The sequence below is a fragment of the Branchiostoma belcheri genome, unplaced genomic scaffold, assembly GCF_001625305.1.
Source record: "Branchiostoma belcheri isolate BF01 breed outbred unplaced genomic scaffold, Haploidv18h27 scaffold29, whole genome shotgun sequence".
Classification (NCBI taxonomy): domain Eukaryota; kingdom Metazoa; phylum Chordata; class Leptocardii; order Amphioxiformes; family Branchiostomatidae; genus Branchiostoma; species Branchiostoma belcheri.
In genome coordinates, this window is record NW_017803898.1 from 1183810 (window position 1) to 1202366 (window position 18557).

The 18557-nt window shown below is 40.0% G+C and overlaps 3 protein-coding genes across 3 annotated transcripts in view; 2 read left to right on the forward strand and 1 right to left on the reverse strand.

Moving 5' to 3' along the window:
* Positions 1-2808, forward strand: part of LOC109473109 (kelch domain-containing protein 9-like) — a 3451-nt gene extending 643 nt beyond the window's left edge. The window contains exons 2-5 of the mRNA XM_019773017.1: positions 48-202; positions 736-1024; positions 1500-1682; positions 2008-2808. Coding sequence (XP_019628576.1) covers positions 48-202; positions 736-1024; positions 1500-1682; positions 2008-2376 — 996 coding nt within the window. The 3' untranslated portion in view covers positions 2377-2808. The remainder of the gene's footprint in view (positions 1-47; positions 203-735; positions 1025-1499; positions 1683-2007) is intronic.
* A 113-nt stretch (positions 2809-2921) lies between these two features.
* LOC109473015 (double-strand-break repair protein rad21 homolog) lies at positions 2922-13613 on the reverse strand. Its single transcript, XM_019772907.1, has 12 exons — positions 13441-13613; positions 11740-11895; positions 11066-11295; positions 10668-10771; positions 10135-10341; positions 9454-9570; positions 8736-8861; positions 7572-7798; positions 6833-6956; positions 6436-6611; positions 5250-5357; positions 2922-4664 (listed from the first exon to the last, which is right to left on the reverse strand). Exons 2-12 carry the CDS (start codon positions 11881-11883, stop codon positions 4353-4355), a joined length of 1875 nt encoding a protein of 624 aa, XP_019628466.1. The 5' UTR covers positions 11884-11895; positions 13441-13613; the 3' UTR covers positions 2922-4352.
* A 586-nt stretch (positions 13614-14199) lies between these two features.
* Positions 14200-17204, forward strand: LOC109473079 (UPF0545 protein C22orf39 homolog). Its single transcript, XM_019772990.1, has 4 exons — positions 14200-14274; positions 14689-14737; positions 15684-15802; positions 16319-17204. The coding sequence occupies exons 1-4, from the start codon at positions 14245-14247 to the stop codon at positions 16454-16456; spliced, it is 336 nt and encodes a 111-aa protein (XP_019628549.1). The 5' UTR covers positions 14200-14244; the 3' UTR covers positions 16457-17204.
* Positions 17205-18557: the final 1353 nt, after the last annotated feature.

Below are 18557 nucleotides of genomic sequence, written 5' to 3' on the forward strand. Positions count from 1 at the left end.
TCTCTTCTCTCTCCCTCCCTCTCTCCCTTCCTCTCTCTCTCCCCCAGGTGTCCAGCTGCCCCCTAGCGGCTAGGGTGTCGCACACTTGTAACGTGGTTCGTGGCCGGCTGGTGATTTTTGGCGGCACCTCCGTGGCGCAGTCAAAAGAACCCCTCAACGATGTGGTCCTGTTTGACCCGGTAGCAGGGTGGGAGAAAGTCAGGTAAAGCATTACTACCAGACCGAAGAGTCTACTCTACTCTACTCTACTCTATTACTTCTGATTTGTGATATACTAGTGGCCTCTACCAGGCTTTGGAAGTGGTAAATAAATTTTAAAACAGTTTGCCAATTGTGCGACACCCTGTTCTCCTTTTAATAGCTAACTTCCCTGGCATGTTATCTGTTCATTTGGCCTGTTTCCACTATTTCCACACTTAGTAAGTCTGGTAGAGGCTATATATGGGTTACAAAGTATCCCATCTTAAACTTAACAGTATAACGTTATACATTATGTTTAACTTTCTAGTTGCTGATAAGTTTTTGTTGACAAGTTATTAACTACAAGTCTTGTATCTACATGTATAAAATTTTACTAGAGGCTATATATGGGATACAAAGTATCCCATGTTAAACTTACTTAACGTTAACATTATGTTTATCTTTCTAGTTACTCATAAATTTATGTTGATAAATTATTACCAGTAATCAAGCATCTTGTATCCATTATAAAAACACGATTCTTGTGCTCCACAGATGTAAGAACGAAGGTCCTGCCAGAAGTCATCACGCTGCAGTCACCATCTCAGATCGCTACGTCTGCGTTGTCGGCGGCTGGGACGGTAAACAGCGCACCTCCGCAGTTTCCGTACTCGACACGGACTCCCTGACCTGGTCCGACCTCCGACCCGGCCCAGGGAATGACCCTCCTGTCGGACTCAGCAGCCACACGTGTACCAAGCTGTCGGACACGGAGATGCTTGTGGTCGGGCGCGAGGGCGGAGTTAGGATGCAGCGCCGCTTCGGGAGTGTGTTTCACCTCAAGGTGTGTAAGAATGTGTAAGATGGGAAGAGGATGTTGTTGCCTCTCACGCTCACACAATACCTACACACCTTTCCTACTATGGAACAGCTTACCTCCAAAAATAGTTTCATCAGGTTTAGGATATAAGGGTTTTCTCTTACACAACCAAATACTAGTATTCCTACCTTGCTTACGTTTCGGTGTCTATCAGACACCTTCCTTAAAGCTTCTGACTGGAGTTTTGCATCTCGCCGCTATATGGCGGGACAAGGAGGGGTACAAACTCAGCCATATTTGGGATTGTGTTCTTGCCACAAAACCCCACCTACATCGGCTACATATAGCGGCAAGAAGCAGAACTCCAGTCAGAAGCTCTGAAGAAGGTGTCTGATAGACACCGAAATGTAAGCAAGGTAGGAATATTTGGTTGTGTAAAAGAACGGATTACCGGTACCGTCTACAAACTACATGTACTGTCTTTACACCTTTCCTACAGGTGGACGTGGAGAAAGGACGTTACGAGTACCGGGAGGCGGCGTATCACGCCTCATCGCGAGCGGGGCACACGGCGAGCGTCATTAAGGTACCTGGGGAGAAAAACTGTGCCCTGATGGTGTTCGGGGGAAGGGACTCGGGGGACTACGAAATCATCGGAACCTGGAAACCAAGCAAAATACAGGTAGGTGAAGGTTAGACATTAAGGTAGCGGAGAGGAAAATATCTAATGGATGGAAGGTAATGGATGCTACCTGAAATGTCTGACCGTTCCCCAAATCATATCCAGTTGTTTTTGGCAAAAATCCAGGTAGGTATACACTACTGCAATAGTGCATGTACAAAGTAAATGAGAATCATAACTTTTATATTTATATGTACAATTTCACAGAGCATTTTGCTTCTCAGACTTAAAGCTTTGTTGTATGGTTGAAAATTAAACAGCTGGAAGCAACCTTCGATTTTGAATAAGCTGCCATGTTTATAAATTCTTCATTGTACTTTTGCAGGTCGAAGATTCCAGGTGTTCAGATTTGGAAGCCGGCTTCACCAAGTTAGTAGAACAGGGCGTGGCCAAGAAACAGGTGCCAAAAGGAGTCCACCACCACACGGCTTCTACCATTGGTCGATATGTCGTGTTCTACGGTGGCGAATGTTTCGCCCGCGCGAGGGATACCGTTTGCGACGATATATTCCTCTTCGACGTTGGAGGCAAGCATGGTGTCTGGTATCACCTCAAGCCGTGGAACGAGAAAAACTCGCTAAAGAGGTCTGGTCACGTAGCGTGCAGTCTAAATGGACAGTTGTTGGTAGTTGGGGGCGTAGGGCCAGATGCTAAAACTCCATGTGGGGATATCTATGCACTAAAGATAAATTAGACTTGTATTATTTGCCCCTTTTCTGCAAATTTGAACAGTGAAAAGTACTACAGGGCTTCCTCAGAGATTCAAAATGCATGTACTGTTAGCTAGGAAATATTTGTGGCAGTTTTGTGTGATCCCTCATGACACAATACTATAAAAGTACTGTTTCCCCCTCCTATTGCAAAAATCAAATTGACAGTATCTTAGTCTTCCGTGCCAGAACACCAATAAGCTTGTTTGCAGATGAACAGTTGTTCAAGAATTTACTGTTGAAATATATATTTGTGTTGAAGGAAGATGTCATTTTTTTAAATCCTATTTTTACTGTAAAAGTATGTTCATCTTTGCTCTTACAAACTATGTGTTGAGTTTCTTCTTGATTTCTGACTGATATACAGGATTTACTTGACATAAACAGATGGAAACAAACCTACCCTTGGTCTGTGTTTCTGAATGAGTGGTGTACATCATTGAATCAAGGAGCACACATACCATAAAGTTAACATCTCAAAGACCTTATTCAAAATAAAGATTCGTGAGTCAAAAGAGGTGTATATTCACATTGAAAGAGCCATTTTATTAAAAAAAGTAAAAACCTCCATTGTACAACAGTTACTGATATTGTTAAGGTTATACTAGTCCTGGGTGAAGAGAAAAAGAAGAAAAGTCATGTTTATATGTATGTATGTATCAGGGTTTTGCCCAGTGTGTCACATCTGATGGCATCTTGTTGCTAATGGTAGATACTTAGTAAACAAAAATAAAGATCATTCACACATTTTCACAAAATTGACATGTCTGATCATGGTCTGATATGGGAAATATTAAAATTAGATAAAATCATGGTGCTGCTGGATGACTGAAAGTAAAACTAAGTCTTCAGGCAAATCCCTGGTCCAGTGTTACATGTATATCATCTATGACAAGGCTCTGGAAGGAGGTTCTGAGAAACATATTTACATTTTTGTAATCCCCTTTTTAATCCCCTAGTAGACCCTATTCTACGATAGCCATCTACAAATGCTTCCTGTACAATCCAATTTCAGCCCATAGTCTTGGATTTATTTTTTTCTTGTTTTTCCCTTTTTTGTTTTGTGAGAAACAGACATGAATATGCCGTCCTCCCTTCCCACTGTATGATGTTTCGAGTCTTTTGAGTTGCTTAACAAATATCAGTACGGCTAAAAATATAAAGAACATTTCCCAAGTCCCCTTAGCTAGGTCCACATTTCTCTTGGTGAATGTTTAAGAGTATGTTAACAGCTCACAATAACATTGTTTTCTTTTTAACCTTGTTTTTTTTCTACCAGAAACATGATAGTACTTCTAAAGAAACTAAGATATGTACCAAATACACTACAAAAGGCAAAAAAAGATATTTCTTAGAACAAAATACCTTTGAACTATGTCAGCAACAAGTTACATATTTAATCATACAGTACAGATACAGGTATACAGATTGGATTGAATACTACATACTTGAATCGTCGTCAAAGTTTGGACCCTTTTCCTTTTCCAAAAAATAAAATTAGAATTTGAGAGAATAAACGAAACATCGTCACATCAAGCTAGGCATACATAACAAAGATGACTGACATGAGCAGAATATAAACTAACATCTAGTATATTCAATATAAACTAACATCTATATTTACTTACGTACCCAACAGTTGTAACAAAAAAAGAGAAAAATTCAAGAAAATACAGCTACATACATTATGAAGCAAGTTTAAACTGTAATTTCCAACACAAGAAATTGGACTCACCCAAATTTTCGACTGTACAACTCCAGTCTTTGTCAAGGAATGAGCAATCCACCGCTTCCGTGACGTCACGCAGATAACACACGTGACTCCGCGAGCAGTGAATCATTTGGGTGAGTCCAATTTATTGTGTTGGAACTTACAGTTTAAACTTGCTTCATGATGATTTCTACCAACACAGATGAACTTTCAAGATAAGCTACATACATGATTACACTCTACCAATAACTACGCGCCGACTAAACTGTTAAACTTCGGTCCCTTCGTAATGAGGATGTCACTGAAATGTTCCTTCTGTTCGACCTCGATGGCGGTCTGTTTCTTGAGGACCAGGAGGGTGTAGAACTTGGACGCGGCCTGTTTCCGGGTGTGTTTCTTGGTCATCTCAAAGAAGGTGATGGACCCCGTGGAGCCCATGGTACGGTCCATGACGTGGAGCATCTGCGTGGTGCGCTTGTTCAGCCGACGTTCCTCCTGTTCCTCTTCCGTCTCGTTCGTGTGCGAGGAGTCACCGCCACCGCCGCCTCTCGGACGGTATGACTGGAAAGAAAAGAGTGGCGGACATTTGTTTCATTTCATTCTTTATTTAGTGAGGATTTGATTTGTTGAAATTGCAAGTGCAGTACTGTGGCATGTCAGGACTCAAACCTGGGACCTCTTGGTTCCGAATCAAGCACTCTGGTGTTGCGCCACATGACCCCACATTTAGTGAGGAGACAACATACGGAGGCAGTGTTCCAGCCAGCATGTCTTTCTGTCATTCGAAGGAATTTTGCTGCTTATTACAGACAAAAATTTTCCCACATTTTTCATCTTTGACGGACAAGAAATGCTAAGATATGGGAAGAGATGTCAGAAAACTAAGCTTAGTTTACCAGAAAAATTTGCCCCTCAAAAAAGGAAAAGTGTTTCAGAGGATCAAGGTTTTCCCTAATTTTCCTGGGAGAGCAGACCTCCCTAGGATTGCGTCCTGCTAGTGCTGAACATGATGCTACGTCTAGCAAAATTGAAATGACAGAAAAAAATTTGAAGCTGGCTAGAACAATGTACTGATGGCTTAACATCCTCTCCAAATGATGAAGAAAAAGTTATCTGTCATATCACAACAGAAAGCCAAAAGATTACCTTTCTGGGTGATGATGAGGGTGTTTTGGCTGGTGACATCGGGGGCAGGTCCACAGCAGGACTGGCCGCTCCCTGCCCAAACAGGTCCTCTACTCCTCCCAGGGCATTCTGAAACAACAACAACGACAAGGAAGAAATGTAAATTAGCAGTGGATGCAGAGGAATCTTCTTCTTTATAACCTTTTTAGCATGTAAGCTGAGTCATGGTTTTAACTTAACATGTACAGGGCAGAAATTTAGACTCCGAACAGGCTCATTTGACAGGAATCATTGACAGAACATCGAAGAACAATCATAAAAGCGAAGAAGATCTGTCACACCATTCAAGGATCATGTCACTGCAAACCTACTACAATCTACAGACATAGTACTAATGGTTATAGTGAGGAATCAAATTATACATTTTGAACAGCATAACCACATTACGACCTTCCTTCTGTAGCCAATATAAAACTCAATCCAACCTTATGAGAGAGGGGGTGATATATATGATATAAAGAGAATAAAGTTAGTTTGAAGTTCCAAGAGTTCAGATGTACTGGATTAACTTTTTTTCACAACATGCTGTTGACATACATGTACGATCCACCATCTTACCAATGAACCCAGTCTCCCTTCTCCTTTTCAGGTGATCTTGAATAATTTTTAGACACCCCAGAATGAACATTAAACCAATTACCATTCCTTCATAAGCCTTCATTTAGTTTCAAGCACTCAGTATTACTACACTTTATCAGGCTACAGGCACACTGAATTAGTGTTATTGTTCACACACTGCACACCACCCAACACAAGCCTCTGTCTACCTTGCGCTTTGACGGCGAAGCTTTACTTTTTGTACTAACAACAGCCTGGGAACATAAAGCATATGGAATCATAAGCAAATACAATATATCCATAAGCATGAAATACACATTGCTCATAATTAAGCTTTAAGGCATTTAAGTGGAATATATTCTAGAAAAATTCTACTGTCTTTGCTTTTTTATGTTTTCTTTGGTGCATTTTTGAAACTGAACAAACTGTATACCTCTGCTCTATTAAAGCTTTAGCCACTCCATATTGAGCTAAAAACAACATGAGTTTTTAAAATGTAGAAATTTGTTACTATCGGTGCTTGTAGTAGAAAAAAAAACAGTAAAACAAAAAGTGAAGAAAACTGTCCACAATCTTTGCTACTCCCTACCTGTTCCTCTCGTTGGGGTGATGGCCTGCTCTCTGGTACCTCCGGTGGTTCTACAGACTTGGGCGGCAAGTCTGCAGGCAAGTCATCGTCATCATCATCTCCCATCGGCAGGGGCTCCGGAACGCTGCCCAGACTGGACACCGACGCAGGGCCGCCGAACGACATCGGACCATCGTCTGGGGATATTTTAGAATTAGATGATGTATATATTTTGTCTTCAACATTGATCATCAAAAAGAACATCTTTTAGAATCAGCAACATTTCAAAGATGACAAAAAGACTAAACTCATAGATAGATGTTTGAATAATATACACTCAGGAAACGGTGCGTTTTTCAGACAACTTATGCTATTCATCTACAACCTTCTTGCAGTAAAGATAAGAAGACTAGCTCACCATAAATGTCATCTCTTCCCATTTCTGTAGACTCGATCTCCATTCTCTCCTCATCATCAACTGCAGAACCCTTCTCTCCTCTCAGGTCTTCTGGGATTGCAGTTGTCAAATTTCTGTGGAAAATCTGACCAGACAACAAAGAACTCAATTTACAAGGAGGCATAGTACAATTCTAGCAAATAAAAATTAGTGATTATCAACATATTCTGGATTTAACCTTATTGTTTTATTAGAGAACAGTTTTGAGAGCAGGATAACTTAGCTAGATTTCTATTCATTCTAAAAAATACAGAAAGTTTCAACAATTCTTCACACATTTCTTGTGGTGTGAACATCTGATCTCTTGTGGTGCGAACAGATAACTAATTCAATCTTGAAACATATGCAGCAGTCGAATTGTTCTTTGGGGTGCTTCTTCAGCACAAAAGGGACCCAAACTTACAGCTAGCAGAACTTTAGCCCCCACTGCGCAGCAGGGCATGGTGAACAGCTTGTCCACTCCCCCCATCTCCTTCCACGAACTTACAGTTAGGTGGCAAAGCTCTCCACCCTCAATGATATCTAGTCAAACTGACAAGTGTACCCCAAACTCACAGCTAGCAGTACTTAAGCCCCCACGGCACGGCAGGGCATGGTGAACAGCTTGTCCACTCCCCCCATCTCCTAGTCTAACTAACAAAAGGACCCAAACTTACAGCTAGCAGTACTTTAGCCCAACACAAAAGGGACCCAAACTTACAGCTAGCAGAACTTTAGCCCCCACAGCGCGGCAGGGCATGGTGAACAGCTTGTCCACTCCCCCCATCTCCTTCCACTGCATCAGCTTCTTGGTGGGCGGGGCCAGGTCAAGGGTCGTGACGATGTCGGAGGTGTCCTCGAGCTGGGCGCGGATCTCGGAGCTGGCCAGCTCGATCACCGGGTCCACGATCAACTTCCGCTTCTTACGCACTCGCGTTTCTTTCACACCTGTTGGTGGTAGAAATACTCTTTTTTTTTCAGTGTTCTGCAATATTGTATTTCTTTCACACCTAGGCCTGTTGGTACAATACATGATAGGATTCAAGGTCTCCTTACACATCAGAAACAATGTATCTAGTGTTCTTGCCAGTATCATTTTTCCGTAAATTGAATTTTGACACTCAAAAATCAGAGTGGAAAAGGCAGGGAATAGTGTTTCACAAGGTCAAGATTTCAAAATTTTCACAGGGGTGGATGCCTCCGGACCCCTGAAGCCCCCATCTCCAGTTTTTTCATTATACATCTACATAAAAATGTTGAAAGTGAAAATGTACAAAAACAACCCAAGCCTGAAAAGGGGTGATCAGAGTTAGTTACAGGCACTGCAACACTTCAATCTTTTAATTATTAAAAAAATGCAACCACTCATGTCTAAAGAAAATCACACACTCAACTTTAGTCGTGCGTAACAGTTTAATTCTTCCTTTCTACTATAAAATCACACTCAAGTGAAGAGTTGTGAAAAACAGAAGCACTGCACACACACACTCTACTCAGAGTTCTACAGTTAGTCCGCCTGAAAACCATTTTTTACCTGCCATGACTGGCACATGTACTGGACCTGAATAAAAATGGAAACCAATCACTTTCTTATGCATTCTGCAATAAATAATTAAATAAATAAAAACAACACAAAACAAAAAACGTAAGACCTAAACAAATGAAAATAACCCATTTTGGTAAGCCACACTGGACAAATTTGGTAGTACATTTGCACTACAAAATAAAAGTGTATGATTCAATAAATTGTCACTAACAAACTTGCACTGTATTTTTGTAGCTGTCTCATTTAAACCTTGAAAAATTAAGTCTTACTGAAGCTAAGGACATGAAAATACAAAAATAAAAGCTATGTTTAACTGCTGAGTACCAAAGGAAAGCATACCTGTGACTTCTAGTGGCTCTAAAGCGAACGCCTCCCGTTCGTTTGGTACCAGAGTCGTCTGGTCGGCAACAGCTGTGGCATTCTGATCTGGCTGAAGCTCACCGCTTGGACCTGCACGCTCCTTGTCTGGAATTCATACAGGTTTATTAAGGGTGGTCTTTTTTCCATAATGTGCTAACGTAAACAATAGCTTGGGTTGTAACATTACAATAACACTCCTGGCTAATCATTGGTTTACAGCAACTGCAAGGTTCTAGCTGTAGTACTGATGGTGGAAAGAAGGTGCCAGTGTAGTCTTGTTTTAAATGACTGGAGTCCTCAGTGATTAGTGTTGTTAGGTTCGAATCCTTGTCTCCATACGATATTAGTATTCAAGCTAGGTCCAACACAGGTTGAACCTAATTATGTGTTTAGCATATCAATTTTACATCAACAAACGTGACAGTGAACATTTCTACCTCCATTCATTTACTCATTTATATTCTTTGGCACTTTTAGAAGTCTTGCTGCACTATTTCTAATACATTCTAACATGAACCTCCGGGAATAGTTTCATCAGGTTGGTAAGACACTGAGTAATGTGAACCAGTCAGAATTGTCCTGATGAAGGTGACAGACGGTCACTGAAACGTCGGCTGAATAAAAGACTTGGTTCAATGTGTAAAAAGAGTCTCTTTCCTCATTCTAACATGAAATATGAGTTAAACTTGAATCTTACCATTAGCCTGTTCAGGGATGGGTGTTGCAGCTATCTCAGGTCCAATAGAGATGTCACCGGCTGGTCCTGGGGCTTCCCCAAACAAGTCCCCTGCTGTAGCACCCAGGAAATCTGCACCTATACAAGAAAATTCAAAAGGTATGGAAGATGAAACAATGTTATCAACCTGCTACATGTCTGGTGCCAATAAGAAATATCACTAGAGCAAAACCTGTTGCAACTCTTTTCTGCTTATGATCTTACTGTGAATTTTTTGTACAGAATGAGCATATAGAAACTGGCTGTTGATCCACAGTGTCTAGGGCGAAGTATTGGAAGGCAGAGCCCATCCCTCTCCTTCCACCCCCTTTTTAACTCCCCAACCAGAATCAGGTACAAATTTTACACATGGGTGGTGTGAATTAAGTCATGTAAAGGGCCTTTCCAAAGGACACAACGCCTTGTCAGAAATGCCAGAAATTGAACCTGTGACGTCTAAATTTTATGTCCGCTGGCCTAGCCAAGCAGCCATTCAACACCACAAATTTATGATGCAAACTTTCCACTCCTCCTAAATATGAGCAGTAGGCAAATCACCCAAATGTCACCCGCTTTTTGCCTTCCATTCCCTGGCCACAACATCATGGCAATCACTCATATTGAGTCCCTGTGGACTTAAAAAAAATGATCTCAAGTACTTACCTAGGATACCATCTCCAGGGGCCCCGCCAAAGTCATCCTTGATGGGATCGTCGTATCTCAGCTCAGGGTGGCGCTTCTCGACTGTCTCGTCTTTCTTGTTGTGATCGCTGTCCAGCAGGAGGTTGCTGGCATCGGCCGTGTTGTACAGCGTCTCGTCCATGTTGCTCGCGTCTCGCAACATTTCCTTGTCGTCAAACGGAAGGTCACCTAAAGACAAAAACATATACATGTGTTATCTATCAATTCCTTGGAGTTAGCTACTTAATCTAAATTGAACACCAAAAAAATTATGCTGGTCTCGAGCACCTATGCTAATACACATGTCGTGAGTTTCTATCATGTCTAACATAAGGAAACAAAATCTAATTTTTCTAGTCTGTAATTTTTTTTTATTTCTGAAGGAAGAACTGGTGATTTCTGTCTGTGGATTGATGTCTAACCCTCGGAAGACGGGGAACAGCAGACGATAAACCAGATTGTGAGTGTGTGAGTGTAACACTGTGCATCTGATATTGGTGAAAGTTTTCTCCTACCGAAGGCGTCTGTCTCCATCATGTTGATGTTCCCGACGTCCTCTCTCATGGTGATCTCCTCCACACGACTCTGGTTCATGGTGAAGGCCTGCATGTCAAAGTCACTGCACAAGAAAACAGAACAGTTTTTAAAAAAAGGTCATGGTAAAGGTACATACTTTTTTGAGGCTGTAGGGACGGTAGGTTGTTAGTCTAATGTGTCTAGGGCACAGTTTTTACAGGCGGAGCCCATGTCCCTCCTAGCACTGCCGTTCACCTCCCCAACCAAAGCTAGGAACCCATTTTACTCCTGGGTGGAGGGAGGAGAGTTGTGCTTTAACTGATGGTAAGTTGCATGTCTCCATGCATGGATTTAAATGAGAGTATCACACTGTGACAGTACAGCTGTCTGTACTCACTTCAAGTCAGGAACGGTGGTGTCAAAGTCGTGGAAAACCTCGGGAAGTGTGATGGTCGCCACGGCTGCTTCACGGTTTTCCTCGGGAAGGTCCACCACGCCTGGTCGGAATGCCATCTTGATCTTCACAAAAGCTTCGTTACAGTCAGCCAGAAGGTACTTCGCCTTGCGGTTGTGGATTCGCACAACTCCCAGCAAGAGATGGCCGGACGTTCGCAAGGCCATTTTCACCTGTGAGGGAACAAATATCATTAATTACAAACTGTAGCTTGGTAAGATGCTTCTTACATAATTCTTACATATTTTTGTCAAAGTTTAATATTTCATATCATAAAAACAAAGGTTTGCCATTATGTCTTGAACATGAGTGAATGCTTGAAGATGTAAATCAGGGTTTCTGTTCCCCAACTTGGCCCAATGTCCAACATTCAGATCTAGACAAGCGATCATGTGTGGCAGTGCCTGTTTGGGATAGTTGTACAGGTGCAAATTGTATATGTATAAGTCCTATAACTTAGGTTGAAAAATATCTACAATACTGTAAATTCTTTTAATCCAACTCCTGGGATTCAATAATAGGAGGGAAAATCAGGCTTTCTTTCAAACCAAGAAACTTCAGATTCTGGAGACAACACCCCTTTAAACTACTAGTATGCATGCAGTTCAATACAATACCTTTGGATGCAAGATGCTCTCCACACTGCCTTCGATGCTGGTCTCGAACACATGCTGCTTGGTCAGCTTCTTGTCCCAGTGGGCAGCCAGCCACACCTTGGCCAATGGGCCCTTCTTGCTCAGGATGAAATGAGCATAAAACATGGTGGTGCCTCACTGCAAGAGGAAAGAAGGGCACTGTGAGTTACTTTATCTTTTTATACTCACCCTATCCAAAATCTGTATGTAATGTGTTATGCATAGCCAGTTTGGTTTAAGGCTGTAAAGGAAAGGTCTAGATATATACAAAAAAGTATTATCAGGGACTCATTCAGGGTCATACAAGGTGGATAACAGGTACCTTTGTATTTGATTGCAACAGTTCTTGCAAGCTAAATTTGTATATGTTTTCTTTGGTACAGGGTAGTGGAAAGATGACAAATTTACAAGACAATGCAATGTGGCTGTGCCATGTTGTACAAGGTGTCGAAGAGGGATTTGCACATAGACTTATTGTCTCCTATCATTTGTTTTCCTATGATTTGAATAAGCTTTTTGGAGAATACTTGTACATTTTACTCTTCCACCAGCAAGTTGTCTGTGGAATATCCTGTCTGATCATGAACAATAATTGAAAGTTTATTGCAAATACATGCCCGAGGGCTAATTGCAGTTACAAACAACATAAGAAAGAAAATACAGTGGTATGTGAGACTATATCTACGTCTAGCATTATACTATATTCTGCAACATGCATGGTACTAGATTTACTGGGTTTGACTTCTTCTTTTTAGGCAGTGGAAGACGAATTTACCCACTTCTTCTATAATATGTGGGTTCTTTGATTTTAGTAGTAAAAATGTTTTTTTGTGGTAGGGAACGGTGGGGAAGTAAGGGAGTATTTTGGACACGGTGCTAAATAATTGTTTTCTGATGTCGTCATAAAATGGACAGTTAGAGATGAAATGAATTTCCTCTTCCACTGCATTTGAGGAGCAATATTTACAAATAATGACAAAGTCATGTACAACAGTACAAGAAGGATGTATAAAATTTAGAGATATATCATAGAACATTTCTTGTCTGCTATAGTAGATCCAATACACATCCCTTGGAATACGTTCACTATTTTCAGCCAGTTGTCTCTTATCCATAAATTTATGCATTGTAGATAGAAGCATACCTATTTATAGTACAACAACATCCAGACAACACGCCCCCCTCCCCCATACGGATTGGTGTATAGCTGAGATGAATAAAATTTAAAAACGTCTGATTTTCAAAGGAAGATCCGACCACAGAAGCAAAGAACACATTTTACCAGCTAACTTACCTGTACCCTAATAAAATAGCAGACTGGAATCGGTGCCTTGATCTCCGTTAAAACGAAACAACCAAGCAGATTTACACTGTTGTTTGATGCCGCTTTCTTTGCGCTACAAATCGTGCAAATTATCGCTACTTGTTATAACCTGAGCTTGTTTGGAAACTTAAGACAGTGTACATAGCATGAAAATCATTTTCTAAAAGATATTGAGGAAACCGATTGCATCAAAATGCATTATTTATGGTAAGAAATGGTCGATTATGTTTGCGTGATCGATTTTTCCACAGCTATCCTACGCTTTAGGTTTTCACTCGTCTACGCGAAAATCCCGCCCAAATCTAGGCGGGATTCTGCCTAATTTTACACCATAAAATGACGTTTGAACGAAAACTCACCTCAGAATATCTTCTGAAAAGTTCCAAGAAGAACTCAGAATCGGTAAGATGTTCCTGCTTTCCCGTTTATTTCTGCAAAACAGCAAAATCTCCGGGGTAATTATTCCTCATCAAAACACACCAACAAAATGGCGTCCTACGCTTCCCGCCTAAATACACAGTTTAAATTGGGGCGTATCACTGCACTGCAAGAAAGTAGTTCTCAGGCATAAAAGGCAAGCAAATACAAATTTAACGTCAGATATCACATAGTTCCCTGAAATAAGGAAACTATATAGATTCCTAATGTCAGTATACGTATACACGATAGTGTAAAATTTTGCAAAATTGTTATTTTATTGCTTATGTCGCGGAAGGATATTGGGACGCTTACACGGCGTAAGATTATTTCGGATGATAGCGTCCCAAACATGCTAGGCCAAGCGTCTTGTTTTGGTCGTCTAATTTTATGGAAAATAAAAACTGTCCTATAAAAACCGAATCATATTGCTACTCAGGCCTTCCTTATATTCTCACTTAACCTATAAATGACAGAAATGGTGGAAATATAGAAATTTTAAAGTTCGGTCAGAGGTCAAATCAGGACGAAATCATTCATGCAGTAGGGGTACGTTAGATTTTAGATAAAACCGGGAGACAGGATTAGAATTGAAAAATAATACACTGAATATCATGTCCAAAATTACAAAATGTTTTTTTTTCAATTATTTTTCTATCAAACATATTTTTTTTACAAATCGGCATGTCTTATGTTTCACACCTCCTCCTATGTGAAGTAATTTTGGAGTCGCCCAATCTGTCAACATGGCGGCCCCCAGTGAACAATTTTGGAAGGTGATGTCAAATTTTATTCTTTTTCGTTCTGCATAATTACGGTAACATTCAATGGTACATTGAGACCATACATGTATCACATACATTATGCTTTCATCGTAGTAGGTTAGTAGTATTATATATTTTGCTCTAGAACCAAGCAAAAGTTGCGCCAAGTAAGTCGATGTGGGGAGGGGGGCGAACAACATGTTCTCCAAAAAGGCCTGCACCATGGCACATACTACTACTTTAGAAAGGTTCGGAGTAACAAAGAATTGAAAACTTCGAGGATGTAATTAATTGAAAGAAAAAAGTTTCTATCACGAGAAAGGAGATTCAATAGAAATAATTTATTTGTAACTTTGGGGTAATGTTATAAACTTATATTATACTTCTTTTCAGCAATTTACTTTTTGTTATGTTTTGACATTACAGCCACATTACCCTTGCGACTACTACAAGCAGGAGTACACAGACTGCACAAGTAAGTCTGGACAAAGTCAAGGTTTGAATGTTGACTTTTATTTTAGTTTTTATGTTAGCCTGAGATGCTAAATTTTAATCTTTGTGGTAGCATCAACATGTTTTAGTAATACATGTACTAGTATAACTCTAGAGTGTACATGTAACTCTATCTAGGTACAATAACAATACATGTATACACACAATTGCAAACAAGGCAAACCAGTTAATAGGACTACTGTGGAGAACATTTCAGTTTATCGATCAAGAAGTATTTCTCCTGCTTTTTAAAGCCCTGATTAGGCCACATTTAGAATATGGAGCCTCTGTTTGGTCTCCGTACAGACAGAATCTGATGCTTGAATTAGAGAAAGTCCAAAAAAGGGCCACAAAAAGAGTTCCGGGGTTGAGCAACCTTTCTTACGAGGATAGACTCAGAACTCTGAAACTCCCAACATTGGTCTACAGGAGAATTAGGGGAGACCTAATCAACACGTACAAATACATGCATGGTCTGTTTGACACACAGAACCTGTTCCAACAAAAAGCAGATTCAAGGACAAGAGGTCATAGCTTGAGAATAACAAGGAAGACCTTCAAGGGGAATACAAGGGCATTATTCTTTACAAGCAGAATGGCCAACTGGTGGAACAGTCTTCCTGAAGAAGTGGTCTCTGCACCCTCGGTAAATGCCTTCAAGAACAGACTTGATAAATACATGGAGAGTCATCCAATTATGTACAATCACACGGCCCTGGATTGCCCGCATAGGCCGGGAATGACAGTCCGGTAGAGCAACGAGCAGCCTAAACTGGATGGATACCTACCTGGCTGAAAGAATCTACTATCTACTATCTACTATGTACATTAAGGTTTCGGTATTATGAACCTTTGCCTAGATGATTTCTACAGTGATCTACCGAACTTTGCAGCCCTAAGTATGTATTATATCTTTCTCCATGTTTCAGGTATAGGACACAGGTTCCACACCTACTATGTGTATGGAGAAAAGCCGGAGTGTGCTCAGTGGAAAAAGGACTATGAGGCTTGTTCAGCATGGATGAAAACCAAATCAGAAGAAGCAAAGGTGAACAGAGATACTTATTTAGAATACTGGAGATCTTTCAACTTTTGCAGCAGTGTTATTTTTATGTTTTCACAGTGAATTCATAACTCCCTAAATATGTCTCCCTTGTATTACTTAACTACAAAATTATTTTAACTGTATACTGAAAACACTCCAAAAAAACTTTGTGTATTGGATACCTCAACACACCTACAATGTACATTTGTTGTTATGTTTACGTAAGGAAAACAAATTGTATTTGCCCTGTTTCTTATTCTTTTCCAAACAAATAAGGTCAATGACCTGAACCAGACAACTGTCACCATGGTAACTAGTGTTGGGTTACATCACGTTGCAATTTTATAGCAGGAGGGATTTAGACTCCTGTCACCATGTATATGAATGAGTAAGAATATATGAATAAGACCATATGTGAAGGCAACCCTATGCAACTATGCATTTGCTTTGCAAATGTTAACTCTCTAGTTTTGTTCTTCTTTCATGAAAATGACAGCAGTGCTTTTGTATCTCCCACAGCAAGAACTGATAAAGGTTGAGAACAGGCATCTGCAGCAGAAATATTACGTCAACCCCGTGTGGCCTCGCAGAGTCACCCCTCCAAAGGATTGGTATCTTCCGTTAGAGGAGATGTCACAGAAACAACAAGCAAGTTAACACCAGCTACAACTAGTTCAGTTCGGTTCTGTTGAGTTCAAATTGACTTTAGATAGCTAGTCAATTGACCAAATATTAATGGTTAAGATGAAATTGAATAAAAAGAGATGGAACAGATTTTATTTCAAAAGTTAAGCATATATCTAGTGTTTTTTTTTTTACTCACTTCCATAACAATGAAGCATACAGGTACCAGAGCTACACCAACATTTTCTACACAAGCAACAAGTGAAGCAAGTTAACATCAGCTGCAGCTAGTTAAGTTTGGTTCTGTTAAGTTCAAGTTCACTTCATATTGCTAGTTAGTTGACCAAGTATTAATGGTTAAAATGATATTGAATAAAGATGGAACTGATACTCATACAGATTGTATGTGAAAAGCATGAAGAATGTTTTTCACTGATCATTTTGCACATCATCAATGAAGAAGACAGGTGCTGACCGCCATTTTGGTGTCCTGATTTGCACATACAATTGTATATAAAAACATATCAATAGGTCGTAGTGCAAGTGTACACATATTGTTGTGTTTCTCTGGCACTTTTTATAGTTATTTTCTTGTATTTCCTTCAGTGTCACAATTCCATGAAGCTCCTAGATCTAGAATTGTTTAGGAAGGCAGAGGGTAGAATTGCACAAGTTAGATGTTCAAGGGCTAGGTGTAACAAGTAAATCGGTGTAACGTAGCCAGCGCCTCGTGCCTGCGAAGCTGGTGTGTTGACGGTGATACTGGCTACACTGATGCAGATACAGAAGAGAGTTGAGAGTGGAAATAACATAAACAGAAGCAAACGCTTCAGTGGACACACTGGAAACAACACCATTGAAACAAGCTACTAGTATATGATTCATTGACTTGGAAAAAGTGTACCAGATTCCTACTCAACAGTACTTCCCACTTTGGCTGAATCCTTGTAATTGTAACCTACAGGGTAAAAAGAGTGTAATTGGTTGGTAATAATATGGTTCCTGAATACTGCTTTGAAAGCGTGAACTCATCTGTTTAAATTGGGAAGTGAATTTAAGTCTTAATGATCATGCACAACAAAGAAGAAAAGTCTCACATTAGTTCAATTTTTGTATGGTGCAAAACTGCTCTTTAATATAATTTTTGCAACATTGAACACAGAAAATGAGATCACAAAACTCAACCTATTTTACATAATGAAAAGTCTCACTTTTGTTCAGAGATTGCGGAACTCAGGCTATTTCACACGCTGTAAAAGGGTAGGAACATATATCATTGCAGAAAAACCAGTATGGTGCAACAATGGAGCTGCAGTAATTATATTATCTGTGTCACTGAAGCATCAAATGGCTCTGTACTGTACTGTAAGTGCAGTTTAGCTTTGGTTTTCTTTCACGGAAAGGGGGAGATTAGAAGGTATTGTTTTGTGGTGAAAACAATTCCATATTACAGTAACAGTAGAAATACAAAACACACATTCAAGACACCTAGCATGATTTAGTTGTTAGATGTTACAGGGGAAAAGGTGGAAAAACACAGCAATTATTTTAAAATTTACAGTATTGCTCTGTCTGCTGTATATGTAGGGGCCTTGTAACGTTGCAAGGAGCATGTTACACAATTTATGTAGCCAGTATTTGACCAGATTGGGGTTAAGGCCAATCATTAGTCTCGACACAAGTGGACTTTTCTAGAAGTTGTGGTAAAAGGGTACTTAAAATAGATAAAGCTGTGAAATGATTGTTTATTGTGTAATGTTTGTTTGTTATTGTCACACGCTCAGTCTTTTCTTCAACCTTCCAGACCACTTAGCTTATTAGGTAATAAAGGCACCTTTGTTTTTACACACTCGCATCAGTTTAGGGATGCCCAGAGGATGTCATCCAATCTATATAATAAAATCAGCATGGCCTTACAATTACTTGAAGTCAAGAATCAAAATACACAAGAAATAAAACTGTACTTGGGTCATTTGGACCACAATATGCTTGCGAGTTTATTTTATTAAAGCGCTTTTATTAAAAATATCCTAAAGTTGTACCAGTCTGCATTTTAATGATCAGTGATCATTGGACCACCTTTAATTTTGAGCCCTGATGGGTTCCTTGTCTTATTGCATTTTAATATGTATAT